The sequence below is a fragment of the Falco punctatus genome (genome assembly GCF_963210335.1).
Source record: "Falco punctatus genome assembly, chromosome: 9".
In the NCBI taxonomy this organism is placed as follows: Eukaryota; Metazoa; Chordata; class Aves; order Falconiformes; family Falconidae; genus Falco; species Falco punctatus.
This window is the reverse complement of record NC_137589.1, coordinates 54330653-54350997: the sequence shown is the minus strand read 5'-3', so window position 1 is coordinate 54350997 and position 20345 is coordinate 54330653. Positions and strand designations below refer to the sequence as shown.

Sequence of the window (20345 nt, the reverse complement as noted above, 5' to 3'; positions counted from 1 at the left end):
GCCTTGCTCTTGTTGCAATTTCCTACCTGGAAGATGGTAATGATATACACAAGAAGTGTCGTAAGTATGAATGGGTGAAAGATGAATTCAAGTACAGCAGAAAGTGGTCGAGCAAATATATAAGACTAAAGACCTTCTGTTTCCAGAGGAAACCCCTTTCATATGCAACAGGAATTTTGCATTTAGTTGTCATGGAGGATGAGGGTGATGATCTTTAAACACATGGGGTCTGATGCATGCCTGCATTACTCTGTTTTCATGCTCACTTAGCTCTGTTGATTAAAGTGGGATTACACCAGCAGATGATTGGGGTTGCACAATAATAAATAACACTTCTTTGTTTTTCCTTGGTAGGTACAAGTCTGTAGCCTGTAAGCAGCACAGAATCTGATAGTATATAAAGCCTTACATTGCTTTTATGCTGGATAAAATCCATTTGGCATGCCATTTTTATATATGTTGGATTTGTTTGAGTACTGTGAAAGATGTACTCAATGGCTGCTTATGTCATGTTTTTCTATATGAGAAAGTTGCTAATGGTGAAAATAAAGGAAGAAGCAGCTAATCAGAAAAAGGCAGGACAGTCTTCAGATTGGACAAGTGGGATGATTTGCAAATTCAGTGGTTTAGTGCTGTTCAAAAGCCAGATATCTCCTCTTTCCTTGGGCCCGGTTTGGAGCTTAGGACAGTTCTGCACTACCTCTATGTTTTTACAGATGATGTGCTTTGTTGCATGACTGGTTTTGATCGTCAGAAAGTGATAAGAAAAAACAGACTCTTTTTGTGAAACTTGAATATCCTAGCAACAAAGGTCATGTTAAACTTTGTCATATTATGCATTCCTCTTCAATGGGATAACCCTCATTGATGTTACCACTGTACCAGATGAGTTGTTTTGCCCTCACTGTCACTGAAGTTAGTATGCCCTGCCTGCTTTTCGCACACAGTGTGTGTGCATGTGAGAGGAAGAACTCCTCGTGCTGTTTCACTTCTTCTCAGCTGTCTAGTGAAGTGAAACTTTCATAGTATAGTTCCTCACTTCAACTTCTTGTATTCTCTTGATCTTGGTGTGTCCGTGCTCTAATGTGAGTAATTACATTTTAAACCAGGATCTTGCTAGCTGCTTCAAAGCTGAGATTTCAGTTCTACAGTGTGTGCATGTCATGTCCCATGCACCTTCTTTTTGCAGTTATTGAGGCCAGATACATGCGACTGAATTCTCCTTCACTGTTTGAAGACCACCATCACCAAGCCACACACATCAGTGGGGGATTGTCTCTCAGAGGATTTTAGGGAAAGAACTTGCTTCTGCAGATGTTCTTTGTGCCACCTCAATTTCATCAAAACCTTACTTTGGGGTAGCTGTGGAAGGTGCATGGGTCATGACATGCACACGTCTGTTGAGCTGGAGGCCCTGCAGTATGACAGAATTGGGTCTTAATCTTGCTTCTCTGTGACAAAAGAAAAGGAGATGATTCCAGTAATGTCAAGAGGGTTGTTTGGATTTTACTTGATGTGCATTAACACGTAATACATTTCCAGGCTGGAAACATACTCAAGAGTTCTACTTCCACCCGTGGCAACTGTTGATGCTTTTGATAGTAGCTCCTAAGCAGACCAGTTATTCTTGTATGAGAGAAAGGTTGCCAGCATTTTGATTGCTTAGGTGGGGGAATCTGCTTCTTCACATTGCTGCACCTGCCAGGTTACTCAGCATGCTTTGGTCTATTTAAAAAATAAAATAATAATATATATATATATACACACACACTGGGGTTTTTTTGCTTTGTCACCATCTCTTTTATTGGTGACACCTAAGAGGACTTCTGAGCAAACATGTAGCCAGTGTGGCCCAAGCATTGCAGATGTCTTTATTTTTTAATTAAAGCTTCACAGGGGATAGCTTGGTTTAGGTATTCTCTAAACTGTGGCTGAGGAAAACTCTCAATACTGTAGTCTGTCTGGATAGAAATTCAAGAATTAATTCCTGGGACAGTTCTGATTTAGATCTGTGGTCACAAACTGGGTCCGACTCATGGTCTCCTCTGGCAACAGCTGCTCTGTGTAGCTGTTGCTTATGTCAGCTCTACTAAAATGTATTGGGGAGTCATGAGCTATCCCTCTTACTACTACTGCTGCTGCTTTCATCTCTGCCTCCATCTCCCCTTGTGGGTAGGCTGGCTCCATACAATCAAGCATGAAAGTAAAGTAGAAGCCAAGAGTTTTGGTGCAGCACTGGGATTCTATGGTTGGGAGAGAATTTACCTGATGTCAATACATTCCATTTTGTGTTGGGATAGAAGGAGAACAGGGAATGAATGCATCTTTATGGGTACCATGAGGGCAAAAATGGCCTGGTTCTTTATCATGTGCCCTCCCTGTGTGTATTCATAAGGGGGGGGGGGTGGTGTACATGTCAGAGAACTTCTTGTTTTTTGTAGACTCTGAGGTGTTGATGAAAAGTAAGTAATTGGAGGAATTCTGCCATGTTCATTCATTCTGAATAGTACTCTGTTCTGCAAATAGTCCTGTGGTTTTCAACTGGATTTCTTCACAGCATAATGCATCATGCAAGTCTGAGATAGGATGGCAGAACATGACCCTGTCAAGTGCACAATGGATTTTTTTCCATGTTGCATTTTTGCCTCAAGGTCTCCGTATTTTTGGAGCACAGCTGTGCTTTGTGTGGCAGAGGAACAATGAGACATGGTTGCCTTCCAGAAATGGCAAACTAGTGGCAAAATGGGTAGTAGGAAGAGGAAAAGAGAGACAGTGAAAGGAAGCGACTTGCTGAACTTCAAACTTCAGAATGATGAGATCCAAACTAGCTTTTCCCCAGCTCTTGTTCTGTGACTAACCCACTCCTAGCTTACTGCCCCATGAATGGAGTTAAAAGTATTCAATTTTAATCTAAGTGTAAGGGTATAAAAATTGAACATTAATAAATACTTATGTTGCCAGGTAGAAGCTTTGCAGGAACAATTTATGAGCAGAAGGAGAACTCTGGGCATTTATGGGGGATTTTTTCTTGAGCACAACATACACTGCACAACGATCCAACTCTGTATTCATCCACTCTTTCTTACAAGATATTTCAGCTGTATTTTAAGCTAAATTGTGCCAATAGCGTGTGAAGTAGTAGTTATAAGAAATCAAAGAAGGCAGAAAATTGTTTATGAAAGATCATAATAAATTCTCTATATTCTTACTGAGCTTTTCTTAGTTTTCCTTGAACTATGGCACATTAATGAAACTGTTAAATATTTGTATGTATCCTCTAATCATGCTGTGAAGAACTGTTCTGGGGTGGAAAAAGCAAATGCTTATTTACAGAAGCTTCTAAAATTATTTTTGTGTGGAAAAACTATACCTTTCAGATGGATGGGAAATTATTATTAATGTGAACTTTGGATTTAGCAGGATTGAAGTTGAGACCGCTGGATGTAATATCCTGCTCTTCCCAGTCTTGAAATGGGTACATTGAACTATGAAGTAATAGTTCAAATAATGTAGTTAAACAGAAGCCAATTTAAGGATTCTGATTGGGAAACAAAATACGGTTACAAGCAAATGTAGTTACCTTTCCTGTGAATTAGCCTGAATATTGCACTGCAGAGCAACAACATGTTAGAGAGAGGAGTACCATTTCCTGCTTGGTGCATGACTGCAGCCCACCTAAGGGCCAGAGAGACTGAGCATCAGCTCTGTGTGTGTGTCATAGTTTAATGTGTATTAATCCAATACAATGAACACTAACAACAATTTTATTGTAACACAGTCTGATTAGACCTGTTATCTCAACCCTTTGTGCCCCATGTTGGGCACCAAAAAGGACTGGTTGAGGTTTAACCCCGGCCAGCAACCAAGCACTATGCAGCTGCTCACTCACTCCCTCCTCACCTGGAGGGATGGGGAAAAGAATCAGAAAGGAACGTGAAACTTTGAGGGTTGAGATAAGACCAATTAATAATTGAAACTGAATAAAAAAGGGAAATAATAATAACAATGACAATAACAGTTATAATGAAAGGGTGGGGGGAAAGAATAAAATTCAGAGGGAAAGGGAGAAAGGAAAAAGTGATGCACAGTACAACTGTTTCCAGCTGCTGACCAATTCCCAGCCAGTCCCCAAGCAATGATCCGTAGGCCCTGGCCAACATTCGCACATATGCCCCCGCCGTGCCCCCCCCCCCCCCCCCCCCCCCCCCCGTTTATATACCAAGCATGATGTCCCATGGTATGGAGTGGCACTTTGGCTAATTCAGTCAGCTGCCCTGGCTGTGTCCCATCTGAATTCCTTGTGCACCTCCAGCCTTCTCACTGGCAAGGCCTGAGAAACTGTATAAACATTACCTAGCAACAACTAGAAACATCAGTGCATTGCCAGCATTGTTCACATCACCAAAACACCGCACTGTACTAGCTACTAAGATGATGACTCTATCCCAGCCAAAACCAGGACAGTGTATTTTATCCTTTGTGCTTTATCAAGATAGACACAGAGACTGGCCTAAAACAAATGAGCAACAATAGAGCCATTCTAGTAGAGCATACCTTAACTGTGGGCAGATGCTGTTTATCTAGGGTCTAATGTACATGATGTGTGTGGGCATGTGTAGTTGGTGTTTTAGATAACATTCAATATTTTACCTGTCTGATGCAGGCCTTGATGCTCATGTGTGGGTATATGTATACATGAAGGCTGTATGGAAACAGCTAAAAGGTTGCATCTCTTTAAAGAAATAAGTATTTCTTTGCCTGTTGAGGCATTAACTTGTACATCTGCCAGTTTTCTTATCACTGCAAGAGTTGTATGGGACTGCTACAGACCGCTTCTGTGGAGGGAGGAGACTTTCTTTTGAGATGACATCTCTTGGTTGTGGATCAGTGGAAGAGAAGCGTTGTGACAAGACTGCGAAATAGAAGAGGTGGGAGCTAGAGTATTGTGCTCCTTTATTCTCATTGAAGGATTTAAAAGCACAAACATCTTTTATTCATACCTTAGTTTTCAGTAGTAATGTTGGATGTCCCTTTGAAAAGCCTATAGGTTTGGTCTCACAGAGCACTCTGGCACAGCTGGGCTTTTAGGGATATGATTAGCCCCCAAGGATGAATGTGAGAGTGGGGTACCTGATCTCCAAACAACCTGTCATACCTGTGTTTGTGCTCACTGAATTTGAGGCCTTCTGGCCTGCTGCTGTGAAGCCAGATGGTTCAGCCGGACTGCTCAAAGAGTTGGCCTGTGGCACAGAATGCCTTTGAGGATCCCTGTAGCTTTGCTGCCATGGGGTTGTTTAGCGAAGCTGTAGGAGCGTAGTGCTGCTCTGCTGAGAGGAGCACAATGCATGGTTGTCTCTGTGCCTGAGAAGAAGTTCTGAGTTATGATTACCAGTATAAGGACTTAATCTGTCATATGTAGCATGAAGCAGCAAGTTACCATAAATATTACTGCCACAGTGACTTTTAGGTTTATACTAATCACCATGATTCTGTTGTCATATCTCCCAGTAGATATAAGCAGCTAGTTCTGGTTGTCTTGTGCAGCTGAGCTAATCTGATCTTTGAAGCCCTAAGAAACTTTGGTCTGAGCATTCTGCAGCTGGAATTCCTTTGGAACGCACCGCTTCAAGAGGAGACAAAGTTAAATTAACATAACTTTGATCAGATATTCATATCACCTGTTTCAGGTTTGATGTAGTTGATAGGCACATGTTAAGAATAACATTCATATGGAAGGTTGCAAAGGAGAACAGGGTTATGCCACAATATTAAGAACTAGCTGATGAGTATGTGTGAGGATAATCAGGTGTTTCACATCAATGTTCACAGGACTACCCTATGCAACTCCTATTACAAATGCGAGTGGTAAGACCTCAAGAACATGTTGCTATTCTTGGAAACAAACATTTCTTTTGAGAAGACTGTTTCCTGTCTTTGCAGCCATGAAAAGGAAAACACTTGACACAGCTTTTTGCAAACTGAGCTGAGAAAGTTGTGGAAAAAAAAAATGTTCTCTAGCAAGGTGGATGTTGGTCTCTTCCTCCAAGTATCAAGTGATAGAACAAGAGGAAATGTCCTCAAATTGCACCAGGGGAGGTTTATATTGGATATTAGGACAAATTTATTTGCCGAAAGGGTTATCAAGCATTGCAACAGACTGCCCAGGGAAGTGGTGGAGGTACTTAAAAGACATGTAGATGTGTTGCTTAGGGATATGGTTTAGTGGTGGACTCGGCAGTGCTGGGTTAATGGTTGGACTTGATGATCTTAAAGGTCTTTTCCAACCTAAATGATCCTATGATTCTAATCACTGGCCATTTTAGGAATCAGTTGTACAAAAATGGAGATAAGAGTTTGAATTGGAGGAGGAAGTACTACATTGTTAGGACTGTGCTTATATTGACTGTCAATAAGAGCACAGAATGCTGGTTGCAGAAGTCAGTTGTCACTCTTCAGTGTTTTACCTAGTTTGAAAACAGAAAAGAGAATGAAGCAGCCTTGTCATATATCTTTTTTTGAAAAACGTTGAATAGGATGTTGTCTTTCGAACCATATGCTATACATCTAAATTAACTAAGATTATTTTTCTGACTATTTCAAATATAAAGACACCACAGATGTGCAAATCTTAAATTTAACCATGTAATCAATTGCTGTTTACTTCCTTAAGAAAAACAAGGGTGTCTTGTTACAGCCTTTCTTAAAATGCTTTGCATGGTCAGTTTTTGATACAGCGTAAGCAGACCTGTTGTCATGCTGGTTGTCTATGTTTCAGGCAATTCTTTCATTTAAAATTACCTAGGTATTCCTCAGAAAAACTACTGGACTGTCCAGTCTTTCATAAGATGCTTTTAACTACACCTTGCTTTTCTACTGCTCCTCTGAAAATGCCAGAAAGATGAGAGCCATCTTCTAACAAGCTTTTGTTGTTTGCTCTGTGAGCTCTGTGGCTGTGTAATCCCTCTGCATACCAAGAAAGTTTTGCAAAAATATCCCACTGCTACTTACTGTAACAGTGTTGGCAGTAACAGGTGCTGTACTGTAAGTAGCTTGCTCGCTGCTCCCAGTGTTTTGATCAACATGGGTGAAAACTGAGCCTAACAAAAGTCAATGAGGGTTTTGTCTTTGATTAGGGGACAGCCACGATTTCTCTGCAGCTGTTAAAAACACAGTCAGCATGGTAATGAGGAGAACATACCAGTTGCGATGATTTGTTTTTAAAAGGAAAAAACTCACGCGTACAGTGTGTCTTTATGTGGATTTCCTGCACTTCCTAAAACTCTTATTCCTTTACTGTAGCTGAGTATTCATGGAGCTGGGAGTTTGTAGAATATCTTGAAAGCTTTTTAAAAAGTTGATCTAATCCACAGTCTTCATATAAGCAACTTAATACTGTGCTGAAAATCTCTTAAATCTTAACACCTCTTGTGAGATCACCTAAAATATAGATTATTGAGTCTTACCCTGTGAGCACAGAATGGATGGAGACATGGTCAATTATGGATTCATCAGAGCACCCTATGACATAGTAACTGCATTTGCTTTAACACACAGGAAAAAATACAGTTGTGGTCACGTAGCCAGTATGGTTTGAGTTTTGGTAATGCTGCTATATTTCAAGCTCTTTAGTAGGTCTGATGCTTAGATAAGATATTTTTCAGGGAAGTCTTGAAGTTGGTATGGTAATGGCTAGCCTAAGGTGCCAAGGTATAAATTAAAAGGTGATTCAGGGAGGTCGAGTAATGAACAGTAATAAAACCAAAACTTTCACTTTGCCACGTTTTTAATGTGTGCTTCCAATGCTGTGGCTATAGCGAAAAAGTCTGGAGAAAATCATGGCTTGTGTACAACCAGTGCTGCCACTGCAGATGTCTTACTGGCACACTTGAAGTGCAAGTCATGAATTCAGTATCTTGCTTGTAATCTTGAGTTTTTTACATAGAAAGCCTGATTAGTGTGCATTAGTTTAGGCATTTGAGGGGGGACAAGTAATATTGTATATTGTATCAAGTACTCTAAAAATCACCACATGCTGCTATAATGTGTGTGACTAAGGATGGTAGTTTTCCATATGATTTGCGAAATAATTTGTCGTGTATCCATTTGCTGAATCATCAGGTGTAGAAGAACCAATTATTTCATTTGATTAAAAAAAAAATCTTTAAATTAGAAGTTGTATCTTGAAACCTTATGAAGGAAGAGTTGATCTTAAGGTTATATTTATATCTTGGTGGTGGGGGAGCTAAAAGACATTTGCTGTTTAAGAAGACTATAAATTAAAGGAAATTAGTTTAAGGAAGTGGAAGCTAGTACAGAGTTTGAGGAAACTGGAGGCTTCCTGTATGACTTTAAGCAGATCACTTAACCATACTGTCTCAGTTCTCTTACCCATAAAATGAGGGCAGTGAAGAAATACAGGTAGTTGAAAGGTCCCACGTAGTTGCTTTATATAAAAATTCATTTTTGGAAGGCAAAAGTCATCCTTTGAGGGCAAAAGATTTGCAAAAGCAGAAAAGCTCTCAAATCTGTTAACATGTGTAGCTTTATCTCTGATAACAAGGATATATATGTGATAACACCACAAGAATTGGGGGCTTTAAATGTATTTAGAAAATGGTTGAACTGAAAAAGGCAACATTGCAATGTGATATACCTGTATTTACCAGACTGTCACTTGACACTGGTTCCTTTGTTTCACTGTTTAATAATCCTCAATAACGCCCATTTTACATCTCCGTGCTCTGTTTCTGTAAATTAGCTTTTGAAAAAAATAGGCAAAATGTAGCAAAATCTGAACAAGATGCAGCTATGTGGCTCAGGCTTACTGCTTCTCTGGTTTGTACTCCCAGCATCTTGTAGACTTTATTTTACAGAGAAACCAAATTTAGAAATAACAGGGATGGCTTGTTCAAAATTGTAATTAATCAATAATGTAGTTTTTAAGTGGTTTAAAAATATGATCTCAGAGTGGCCCTGTTACCTACTATGCTTTTGATTCTGAGTTCATCCTTCAGCCCTATGTACAATTGTGTTCTGTTGAATTAACCTGGCATGTTGGTTTTCCTAAGGTTTATGGGTCATTGACAGTGTGAGGTTTCATGCAGGCCAGCTGTTCCCAAATCAAGTCATTTCCTACACTCAGCAAAGTGGGAGCCAGTGAAGAGGGAGCACACAAGCAGAGGCTGGTGGAGGCAGGAAATGCAGTATGAAGGCAGCCAAGTAATTTTACTCTTAGCTTCACTGTTAAAAGACTTTCACAGATTCCTTGCTCATTAGTAAAATATTGAAAAATGTAGTGTTAAATTGTTCCTTGGGACTATTTTTGTTGCTCCTTGGGACTGTTTCCCTATACTGTAATTACAAAAGCAAGCCTGAAATGAGGGGTGTTTCAGAGCTCCTGGCAGGGAAGACACGGTGTCTGTGACAGAGCTGAAAGGAAATGAGGATCTACAGAAGGAAGAGAAATTGCCTTTGGACCCTTTCCCCACCACTCAGCAGTTTTACAGTTATGTCTGGGTTTTTTTAATGTCATAATATGGTGACTGAGTTTTTGGAGAAGCCTAGCACAGTAGGCAGGGTTCTGACCTGCACAAGTACCATCAGAGCTCATGGCAAAAGGTGTCTTTCCCCAGCCGCAGCAGTGCCAGGCTTGTCAGCTGTGCTCCCTTCCATGGCCCGGCTGCTGCCCCCACTCCCTCCTCAGTTGGCAGGAGTAGAGCCAGAGTTGTGCATGGCACGTGCCCAGGATTAAAAGCATTACTGACGTGCCTCTGTTCCTTGCTTTGAGAATTTTTATGCAGAGATGATAACTATTCAGAAAGTTAGAGTGCCCCTGTGTTCAACTGTAGGTGAGCATCCCTCCTTAACAGTCAGTGTCTGGGACTACAGGTAATAGTATCCAGAGCACTTGGGATACTGTGGTGTTCTGTTCTTGCAGACAAGTTGAAAGTTGTCGTGATTTTGAAGGCAATAAAAGTCTATTGCATGTGGCGTGACATAGAATTGCGGTTTTGGGGCTTATTACTGGTATGTCTGGTGGAGCCAGAAAGGCAGCTAGGAAATGTCAGTAGCATGTTTGCTCCAGAAACCTGCCTCTGACAGAGGAAGATAACAGTCGCTGTAGTGGAAGATGCAGGAAACCAAGTAGCTGCCAATTATAAAGAGTTTGCAGGCACCTTTTTCTAACTTCGGCATTTAGTGGCACACTACTGTTCTGAAGTTGGAGTTTTTCTACCCTAACAATTGTTGATATTGCTTAAGATATATCTAATGTCTGATAATGCGTGGGACTGAGAATGCATGCATTCTAGTGAGTTGCAGTAGGATTATCTGGCAATATCAGACCTTAATTTTTTCAAGTTTACTGTGTGAAACCATACCTGTATTCAAGTAAAACATCCTAATTGCCAGTAAATAACATAGCAGAATGGCATTTCTCTTCCTGTTTGTAGTTTGCTGTATTTCTTTCTCTTACAAGGTGGTTTTTAAAAGGAGTCACTGGTTCTAGTAGTCAGTTGCGGGCTGCATTAACTTTTCTATTTAGAGCTGGGTCATTGACTTATGCAGTGATCTTGAATGAATTGCTTATCCTGAGGAAAAGTGAGGCAATATAGGGGGCAATATCTAAAGCGTATTATTCTCTGACAAAGAGCATTCTGTAAGGGCCAAGAAAGGTTATTTAAACCAACTGCAATTAAGAGTCTTGCTCCAAAAGGCGTGTCACGAGAATTTCCTTGTAATTCAGTATGTAGTGGACATCCCACATTTAAAACTTTTGCAACACGTTACTGTTTGCACTTGTGCATGGGAGAGGAGGATTTCTGGAGGGACCCAAAGAATGGAATACCTCTCAAGAGACATGAACAGCTGGCCTTGCACATGCAGCCAGTAACTAGGAAGAATAGGGTTTTATGTTGAGTCTGAGTGAAAATCAGGACAAACTTCAGTTGTTAAAATGAGCCAATCAAGGGCATCTTGGTAAATTCCAAACAAAGATAAATTTTAATTTAGAGCTAGTGTTTGGTCAGTAACCAAAGAAATACTCTTCAGGTTCTGTGCTATGGGAAACCAATAATTATGAGATACAGTGAACAATACAAGGTAAAACTGTGAAAGGGATTAATTAGCCTTAGTCTAAATAACCACTGTAATTGATGCAAATATGTATCTGCAGCCTGCTGAGACATTAGCAAGTCATCATACACCTACTCAGTTTACCAGTGTTGCAGAACACAGCTGTCAGAATAATTTCTGGGGGTTTTTTTCTCTGTCCACCCCCCACCCCCCCTTGCCTTCTGGAACTCCTTAAGCATAATTGACTATTTGTTCTTTTGTTGGTTCAAAATTTTCTTTTCCTCTTTTCTTTTTCTGAACAGCACTTCCATGATGGCAGAAAGGCACAACAACATATTGAAACTTGCTGGAAACAACTCGAAGCAGTAAGTGGAAACTCCTCAGTTGTGACATTTAAGCCATTTTTATACTGTTTTCATAGAGATGTTTCCAAACATTGTATTTGGAAAAAGAAGGACGTATGGGTAAAACCTGTAGAAATGGGATATTCAAAACTCTGCTGTCTTAAATACACTGTTAGACACGAAAAAGTCTGTTTTAATAGTACAATTGGTTTTCTGTGGGATCCGTGGCTATCATGAGTTCATTATTATATTATTATTATGAGTTCATTATGATACTCATATCATCAAATATTTCATTTGATATGACTTGAAAAGTGTGCTAAGCATTGTTGGAAATGTAGAGTCCCTAAGGGTCCTATTCAGATACTCCACTGCACACTGAATAGCTTCATACTGCATGAATAAATAGAATGTGACCATCTCTTGAGTAAGGTGCTGTTTCCCGAAAGTAAATACATTGGAATTGTTGCTCATGTGATAAATGAACAATGAGACTGTAAGTAGAGGAGAGGATAAAGAAATGGGACATCAGTAACCATAAGTCCTGCTTGCAAGTGTGTGAATCTTGGTAACTCACTTGTTGCGCATTCTAAAAATGAGGGAGTTAAGTGCTGGGAGTGATTTGGTCTACAAGAGCAGAAAAGATGCTAACAGGGAAAAATATTGAAATACTAGTGATGTTGTAGAATCAAGCAGTCTGAAGAATGGAACAAAATGTGTTTCTGGTAACTTTGTCTGTTTGAAGTTCTTAACTATGGAAATGTATTCCAATGTGAACAAGTGAGACCTAAAATCTGACAGTTGTTACAGCAGATCAGTTTAGGGGCAGGTATTGATTTTTAGGTAGACTTTGGTATCATGTTTCTTTCCCATAGTGAAGGCTTCTATTTTTCCTTTTCAGAGTAAAAGGCGGTTTGAACGTGATTGCAAAGAAGCTGATCGAGCACAGCAGTATTTTGAGAAAATGGATGCTGACATCAATGTTACAAAAGCAGATGTTGAAAAGGTAAGCTAGATGCTGGAGAAACTGTTTATAAACATGGATGTGATAGATGTAGTTTTTCAATCCTGCTGGCAGGATAAATCCTGTGAGTCTTAATGCCTCACTTAAGTCAGTCCATAGGCTAATTAAAAATAGGGAGCTTTCTGCAGATATCTTTATTTGCATAAAGATCTAAACAGATACAGTCAGTTTTCTTCAGTGAGGTGATATCTGAGTTTAACATAGCTGACATGGCTCTAAATGAGCTTATGCAAAATCAGTTACAACTGGCAACCCAGATTCGGTGACAGCCAAGCTTGTGAGGGCTCCCTGAGGGGTGCTTGCAGTTACCGTGCATTGTTGGTTGCTCTGTGATCTGGGTAGAACTAAACATCCTGCCTTTTGAGCAATACAAAAAAAAAAAAAAAAAAAAGGCAAGAGTGGGGAAGCAGAAGCTTAAAATATACTAAACTGAATTATAGGTAAGGAATCTTTTCTAGTCCAAGATAGCTTTTGTAAAATGTAGCTTTTGCTCCTCAAGACGTCTCTTTCATTCTGTTCTCTGTTAATGTGATCTTAGGAAGCTATCAGATACAAAACTTTCTTTACATCTGTGGGGTCTTAAGATACTTCTGGTCTGCTGAGCATCATGGAGGTTGTGTAGCAGATGGTATCAAAGACGTTATTAGAAATGAGGACAGTAAATGAAAAAGCAGCTCAGGAAATTTCCCCAAAGTGCTATTGCATATCAAAGGAAAAAATATCTCTGTGGTCTTGCAATTTGCTTGGCTATTAGTTGTAAATTCACCATGCAGATTTAGTCCTTTTTTGCCTTCTGGTTTTGTCAGGACACTTTACAGATGAATGCATGTACAGGATTGTTAATGGTGTAACATCACGTGTGGGTTTTTCTGACAGAAGAGGATCATCTCTGCTTTATCTGTATAAAGTGATTTTAAATACATTTTTTTCATACGTAAAATTAGGGCTTGCCCTAGATATTTTATCAAAGCTGAGGCCATGTTAAAGTGACATTACTTACTATTTGAAATAGAGGAATGAAACTCCTTAATTCTACATCTCTTTCTAAGGCTGGCCTTTTCTGGTCTGAGTGAAAGGCTGCATGTTGGCGGTGTATCAGTCTGACAGTGTTAGATAAATTCCAGGAAGCAATCCCTACGTTGGTGCTCTTTCCCTGTAAAGTGAAGCAGAGGGACTTCCCTTCTAAATTTCTCTAGCCTTTTATTATATATATTTTAAATTATTTATTGCAAAATGAAGCTTAGTGATATCTTGAAAGAAAAAAAGAAATCTGTTGTGGTTATGTGTGGTGAGTAATCTCAGGAGAAGCCATTAGTCGACTTTCCAGTCAGTCAGTGGGGTAGATGGAGAAGCAAAAGGTTATCAAAACGGGTGGAATGTGAAATAATATTACTGAACAGAGAGAACAGTGTTTTCCAAGTGCATGTGTTAAACTGGGTTCATCCATGTCAGGCTGTGAATAATGCCCTTTCTTTGCTTCCTCTGCCCCTGTGACTGGGACTGCTCTTACATAACTCCCAAGTGCAAAATAGGATATTGTTTAACAGAGGGCTGCTGTTGGGGCGGCTCTCGCCAACTGACTCTAGGGAGGTGCAGAAACTGCTCAGTTTCAAATGAAACAATATGATGACTTTTACCTCCTCCTCCTATTGCAGCACTTCTGATTTCTCTTGCCCATTATGGCTTGGCTGTTGCACTTCTACTCTCAGAAATTAGTCTGGCTAGGAAAGCAGACAATTTGGCTGCATTCAGAGCCAGTGCTATTCACTCTGGCGGAACAAGGTGCTCTTCAAGTAATGGGATCAGTTGCCCTCATTTCTTCAGTTTAGGTTTGACACCTTGGCTACTTTAGCTTGTACCTGCAAATGTGAGCAGACACGAGCTATTTTTTGCATCATGCATTAGAGAGTAATGGAATTAAAATTCTGCAGTGATCACAATGACACATGCAATGAAAAGAATACATAAATGCAGTTCCCTAATGCACCTAATGCTAAGCTACTGTATGAGGCTCTGAATTGCTTGCGTCTCTCAATCTTTCAGTTGTAGCCTTTGAGAACTACAGCAGTAAATTCTGCGACACAGCTGCCAGCTACCAGCACTTAACATGGCCTTGCCTAAGGGATAACTCTTTGCATTACAGTTTGCTAGGATTAAGTAATCGCAATAGTGTCAGAGAAGCAAGTGAGAGTTACTTTCCTCCTTAATTTTCCAAGGCTGTTTTCAAAGGGCCTCAGGTGAATGCTCAGAGACAAGGCCGGATGTGCAATATGAATATCTTCTACCTAGGTTCAAACTCCTTTTGTAGGACCTGCTCAGGTTAGATATGCAGAGAGCACATAATCTGTGCCACTTCTGTGTCTGTTGTGGGTTTGATTGTCTTTGCAGCCAGCCAGTCTGGTAGTTGATCTTAGAGAGCAGGGTGGTTAGCTTTGTTTCCTCCTGTCTCCTTTTTTGGCAGTAGGAACAGGGAGAAAGAGACTGTGTTCAGTCTCTGCAATGGTCATGGGCTTTATGCAGGACTCAAAGAAGAGAGTGGATTAGGGCCCCTGAGCTCCCTTCCTGTGTTTGCACTGAGTCTCTAAATTGCTAGCAGCCAGCGTTTGCAAAGAGATGTTTAAGCGTTAATACGAAATGCAGTTTGGCACAAAGGATTTGTCAGTTCAGTTCGGCAAAGTCAGGGTGGGAAGCTGTACTGTGAAAATATCCTTACAAACGAAGTAAGTGGTGCAACATGCTGATGCTAATACCGGGAAGCCTTGTATGTATAACTGTAAGATTTAGCTTCATCTGGATCGCAGTGGGATGTGTGCTTTAAAGCAGTTCTCTTTCAAAAACCACAGCAGGGCTGCTTCAGTTTTTGACCATTTGGGGAAATAATCTCTGTCACCAGCACAGAGCCAGTGTACATATAAGGAAACACTCTATTGTTTGTTCCTTCTCCTTAGAGCTGCAGTCACTTAAAAGCTGACATCCTTATGGGATAATGTGGTACTCGGTGGAGCCTTTGCAGGCTTCTTGCAATTAAAAAAAAATCAGCTGGATTTTCTAAAGCTCTGTTTTCAAAGTAGGCTTTTCAGAATTTGTTTTTAAAGAGGAGGTGGCTGAGGCCAGCCATGGGAAGGCGTGAATGCTTTGCCTCTTGATTTGCACAGCATCTGAGGGGAAGGACAGTGGTTTGAAGTACTTGGTGTCAGGCAGGATCTGTCCTTTTGCTCAAGAGTAGCACGGTTGTATGTTGGCATCCTAGGTAATAATTTTGCCAGATGACCACTTCAGCTTTGAGCAGTAAAAATGAGCTGTGCGTCAGTTCCCAGAACTGCTGTCCTGAAGTTGAAGCTCATCACCTTGTTCTGATTTTTGTGCCTGTTATGTTAGGAGGGTTCCACCTTGAGTGGATATAAGATTAATGTAAATGTGTTCTGGATTTAGAAAGTAGTTTAGTCGTAGTAGCTTTAGAAAGACATAAAGTGCAAATTTGGCTTAAAGTCTCTTAAGTCAAGAAGCTTCTGACACTGTGAAAAACATGGGGTGGGTATTTTGTTTTGCCTGCCTTGGGTTTTTGACTGACTCTCCTTTAGTAAGTCTTCAGCTGACACCCAGAAGGATGAGTTTGTGTTAAGACTTTATTTGTATCCAGTGACATTCAGATATCTTTTGTGGGGCAGTGGGGTTTTCCTACTGATTTTATTTTCTTACGTTATGTCTGCCATATCCAAGATTTTTGGAGTCCCCCTATAGCTGAAGATTTGCATAAAGGCATAAAACCTCATACATTATCACCATGACATTAATTTTCTAGTCTGTAAATATAACTACAGAGAAAGAGTGATGTTACACACTTGAAGTTTCATTTTCTCTTCTCTTTTCATACACCATGTTTTCTGGGTGCTCACCATCAATTTCAATGCAATGTAAAGAGTCTCTGTCACCCTCCTTACCCATAGAAGACACATCCACTTATGTTGCCTTGGGTAGTCATGAGCTGAATCACTGGCAAATTCTTAGTGAACATAGATGTCGAAATACTGCTACTTAGAAATTGGAACAAGCTGATCCTCCTGTCTGTGCAAACTCAGTGATGCTGTAAAGTGAACTGCTGTTCCAGCCTGTAGGCTGCTGTTCTGCAGGACACACATCTCTTCATTAAGAATTGACACATCCTTACAATGAAGGGTGCACTAGACCTGGGCACTGGAGAAATCTGCGAGCTGTGTTTCAGCACTATCCTGCATGCACAGTTTACAGCATGCTTTGTCGGAACAGCAGTCAAGTCACAGCGGAGCCGGGTGCAGCGTGCACCACTGAAACCCCACAGGCAAACCACAGAGGAACATCTCCAGCTCAGTGCTGTGTTGTTGCAATGTGCGTCACTGAGGTTTAGTTGATTAAGACTGTCAGCAGCGAACCCTGCAGCATAACCTGAGATTGTGGGTGCATGCCTTCTGCAGACCATAACTTCTTAATGGGCCTAATTTTTCAGGAGATGCTGAGTCATCTGCCCTGTGGCAGTGTGACTTGTATCTGCTCCCTCTCCTGCCTGCTTTGAGGCACCTCCTGGCATAATGAATTCCTCAGCATACTGGAAAATGTAGTGCCATGCAAAGGTAACGTTAGAAGGTGACTAAGCTCTACAGTGTTTGTGTCATTAATATGGCAGGTACTTAGTGCAGTGAATAATTCCAGAGGCTTTGCTTTTCCTGTACTCTGCTGTGAATTTATAAAAGTGTAGCAGCAGTGTCTCAGTGAAATATGCAGGCAATGTGCATAAGGGTCAGCCCTGAACATAATGCAGGAGGGCCTGGCCTGTGCATTTCTTACTTGAGTTAGATGTTGCATAAGACTTTTCCCATGTTCTCTGTGTGGTGGTGAGTTTTACATACTTCAGTTAGGCAGCTGCTTTGCTTTTACTCCACAAATAGAACTGGCTAAGTCCTGTGTCTTACCTTGTGAGGTGGGTCAGATTTCCCATCAATTCAAATGTAGTCTTTTCTTTGTAATGTGATTTAAGGCCATTAGATTCACACTAATGTCATTCCTCTGGGTTATGCAGACCCCAGTCTTCTTTCTGAACTGCTTCCTTCCTAATGGGACGATGTAGTGTGTGAACACAGGGAGTCCCTCAGCACAGTAATTTGCATTTCTGGAAGAATAAGCCTTGTTTACAACCTGCCATCTGTGACACTGTATATAGCAGCTGTTTCCCTTTTGAAATCATGACTAACTTAAGAGTTTTGATTTCTAGTCAGTAAAGAGTTAATGACTGCAGCAGCAGTGGCTGGAAAACGTCATAAATATCCATATGTATCCCATGCATACACTGTGTTTGGTGTTAAGAGATCAAGGAACAGAAGCACCAGTCAGTTTTAGTTGTAAGATAAAGGAATCCATCTGAACTTACATTTCTTCTTAGCAGTACTCCTCTGCATTAATGTTCTACGTAGCAATTTGACTTGAGTTTTGTAACAGTACAACTTTATTGGGAGGTAGATTGATAAAGGAGCAAAAAAGTTAGGGAGTGAAAGGGGTTGTGAAGGGGAGGCTTAAGAGCAACTTCTGAATTAAGGATCAACTGCACTTTGAATCAGAAGTGTAATGTAACCAGCATTCTTAGCTAATGGAAAACAATTGGCTTATGCTGTGCAGTTGGAAAGATTGTTTATAGTCATCCTTATTCTGTCAAAATATTAGAACAGATCTTTTCTCCTGTACAACTAATGCAAAATAAAGCAGAGACCTCAGAATTTAGCTTCTTGTTTGTAAGTTGTTCGGTTTAGGTTAATCATAGAATACCAGGTTGGAAGGGACCTGAAATACCATCTGGTCCAACCTTTCTTGGCAAAAGTACAATTGAGACAAGATGGCCCAGTACCCTGTCCAGCTGAATCTTAAGTGTCCAATGTTGGGGAATTCACCACTCCCCTGGGGAGATTATGCAAATGGCTGATTGCTCTTGTTGTGAAAAAATGGCCTCCTGCATCCAATCGGAATCAGGAGTAACTTATACCCATTACCATGTGACTCTTCGTAAAAAGGAAGTCTCCACCTTCCTTGTAGCCACCCTTTAAATCATGGAACATGGTGATAACGCCTCCTCTAAGCCTTCTTTTCTCAAGGCTGAACAAACCTGGTTCTCTCAGCCTTTCCTCATATGGTAGGTTTCTCAGTCCTTTGATTGTCTTTGTGGCCCTTCTCTGGACCCTCTCCAGCCTGTTCACATCTTTTTTTGTATAGCAAGGACCAAAACTGAATGCAGCGCTTGTCAGGCTACACCTGCAATACTGAGTGGAGTGGGATAATGAATTCTTTACCTCTGCTGGTGATGCCCTTGTTGATGCAACACAGCATTCTGTTGGCTTTCCTTGCTGCAGCAGCACACTGTTCAGCCATATTGAGCTTGTTGTCCACCAGCACTTCCAGGTCCTTTTCCACAGAGCTGCTCCCCAGGTGAGTAGATCCGAGCCTGTGCTGCACTCCTGGATTATGTTTTCTCAGGTGCAAGACCTTACATTTGTCTTTGTTGAACTTCTTAAGGTTCTTGTTCTCCCACTCTTCCAGCCATCCCGCTCTTCCTGAAAGGTGGCTCTCCCTTCAAGGTATCCACTTCCCCGCTCAGTTTGGTATCATTGGCAAACTTCATCAAGGGTACACTTGATCCTATCATTCAGATCACTTATGAAAAATTAAACAGTGTTGAGCCCAGTGTCAATCCCTGGGGGACCCCACTTGTGACAGGTTGCCAATTTGAAAAGAAGCTGTCTACTACCACTCTCTGGGTGCAGCTTGTCAGCCGATGCCTCACCCACTGCACAGACCACTTGTCTACACCATAATGCATCAGTTTTTCTAGGAGGAGGCTGTGGGAAACCATATTGAAAGCCTTGGAGAAATCCAGGTAGGCAATGTCCACCACTCGCCCCACATCAACTGAGCAGATTACTGTGTTGTGGAAGGTGATCCAGATTTGTTAAGCACAATTTTCCCTTTGTGAATCTGTGCTGGCTTTTCCCAGTCACAGACTTCATTTGACTTGCAATAGCTCCCAGGAGGATTAATTCCATAATTTCCCCAGGGACTGAAGTAAGACTGGTGGGCCTATAATTTCCTGGATCCTCCTTTAAGCTCTTCCTGTAGATGGGTGTGGCATTAGCCTCCTTCTAGTCTTCTGGGGTGTCCCCTGATCTCCACGACTTCCCAAAGATTATGGAAAGCGGCCTCAAAACGATGTCAGCCAGCTCCTTTAACACCCTCGGGTGGATATTGTCAGGGCCCATCAATTTGTAGGGGTCAAGCTCCTGTAATTGTTCACATAACAACTCTTCCTTAACTGATGGTGGGTCTGAGTTTGCATCAACCTGGATTTTTGTTCCCAAGGCCCAACAGCGCTGGTAAAGACAGAGGGGAAGAAAGGGTTGAGAGCCTCTGCTTTTTCAACATTGTTGGCCGCTCATTCACCTCCCCTGTTTTAACAGTGGGATGGTATTTTCCTTCTGTTTCTGTTTGTTGTTTGTGTACCTGAAGAACCTTTTCTTGTAGTTTTTGACATCTCTGGACAATTTCAATTCAAACTGAGCTTTTGCTTTTCTAACTGCAACTCAGTGTGCCCTGGCAATACCCTTGTAGTTCTCAATGAGTATTCGTCTGCTTTTCCATCTCTGGTATGCTTTTCTTTTGCTTTTGAGCAGACTCAGAAGCTCGCAGGTAAGCTATTGCATTAAGTGAGTGTATTGTACCCATAAAGTTGGGCTTTAAGTCTAACACGTTCATACCAGTAACTTTCTTCAGCATGGACTATCCATTCTGCATTGACTATGTTTGTAAATTCTTTCTTGAAGAGAGATGAATAGAACTGTGCCCAGTATTCGAAGTATGAACTAAGTAATCTATTACACAGTCCTGAAATA

At 41.0% G+C, this 20345-nt stretch overlaps 1 protein-coding gene across 4 annotated transcripts in view; it reads left to right on the top strand.

Annotated features, from left to right (window-relative positions):
* Positions 1-20345, top strand: part of FNBP1 (formin binding protein 1) — a 106559-nt gene that overhangs the window by 46963 nt on the left and 39251 nt on the right. For all 4 annotated transcript variants that reach the window (XM_080402620.1, XM_080402621.1, XM_080402622.1 and 1 more), the window contains 2 exons: positions 11376-11438; positions 12319-12423. In XM_080402620.1, the coding sequence (XP_080258746.1) occupies positions 11376-11438; positions 12319-12423 (168 nt within the window). The remainder of the gene's footprint in view (positions 1-11375; positions 11439-12318; positions 12424-20345) is intronic.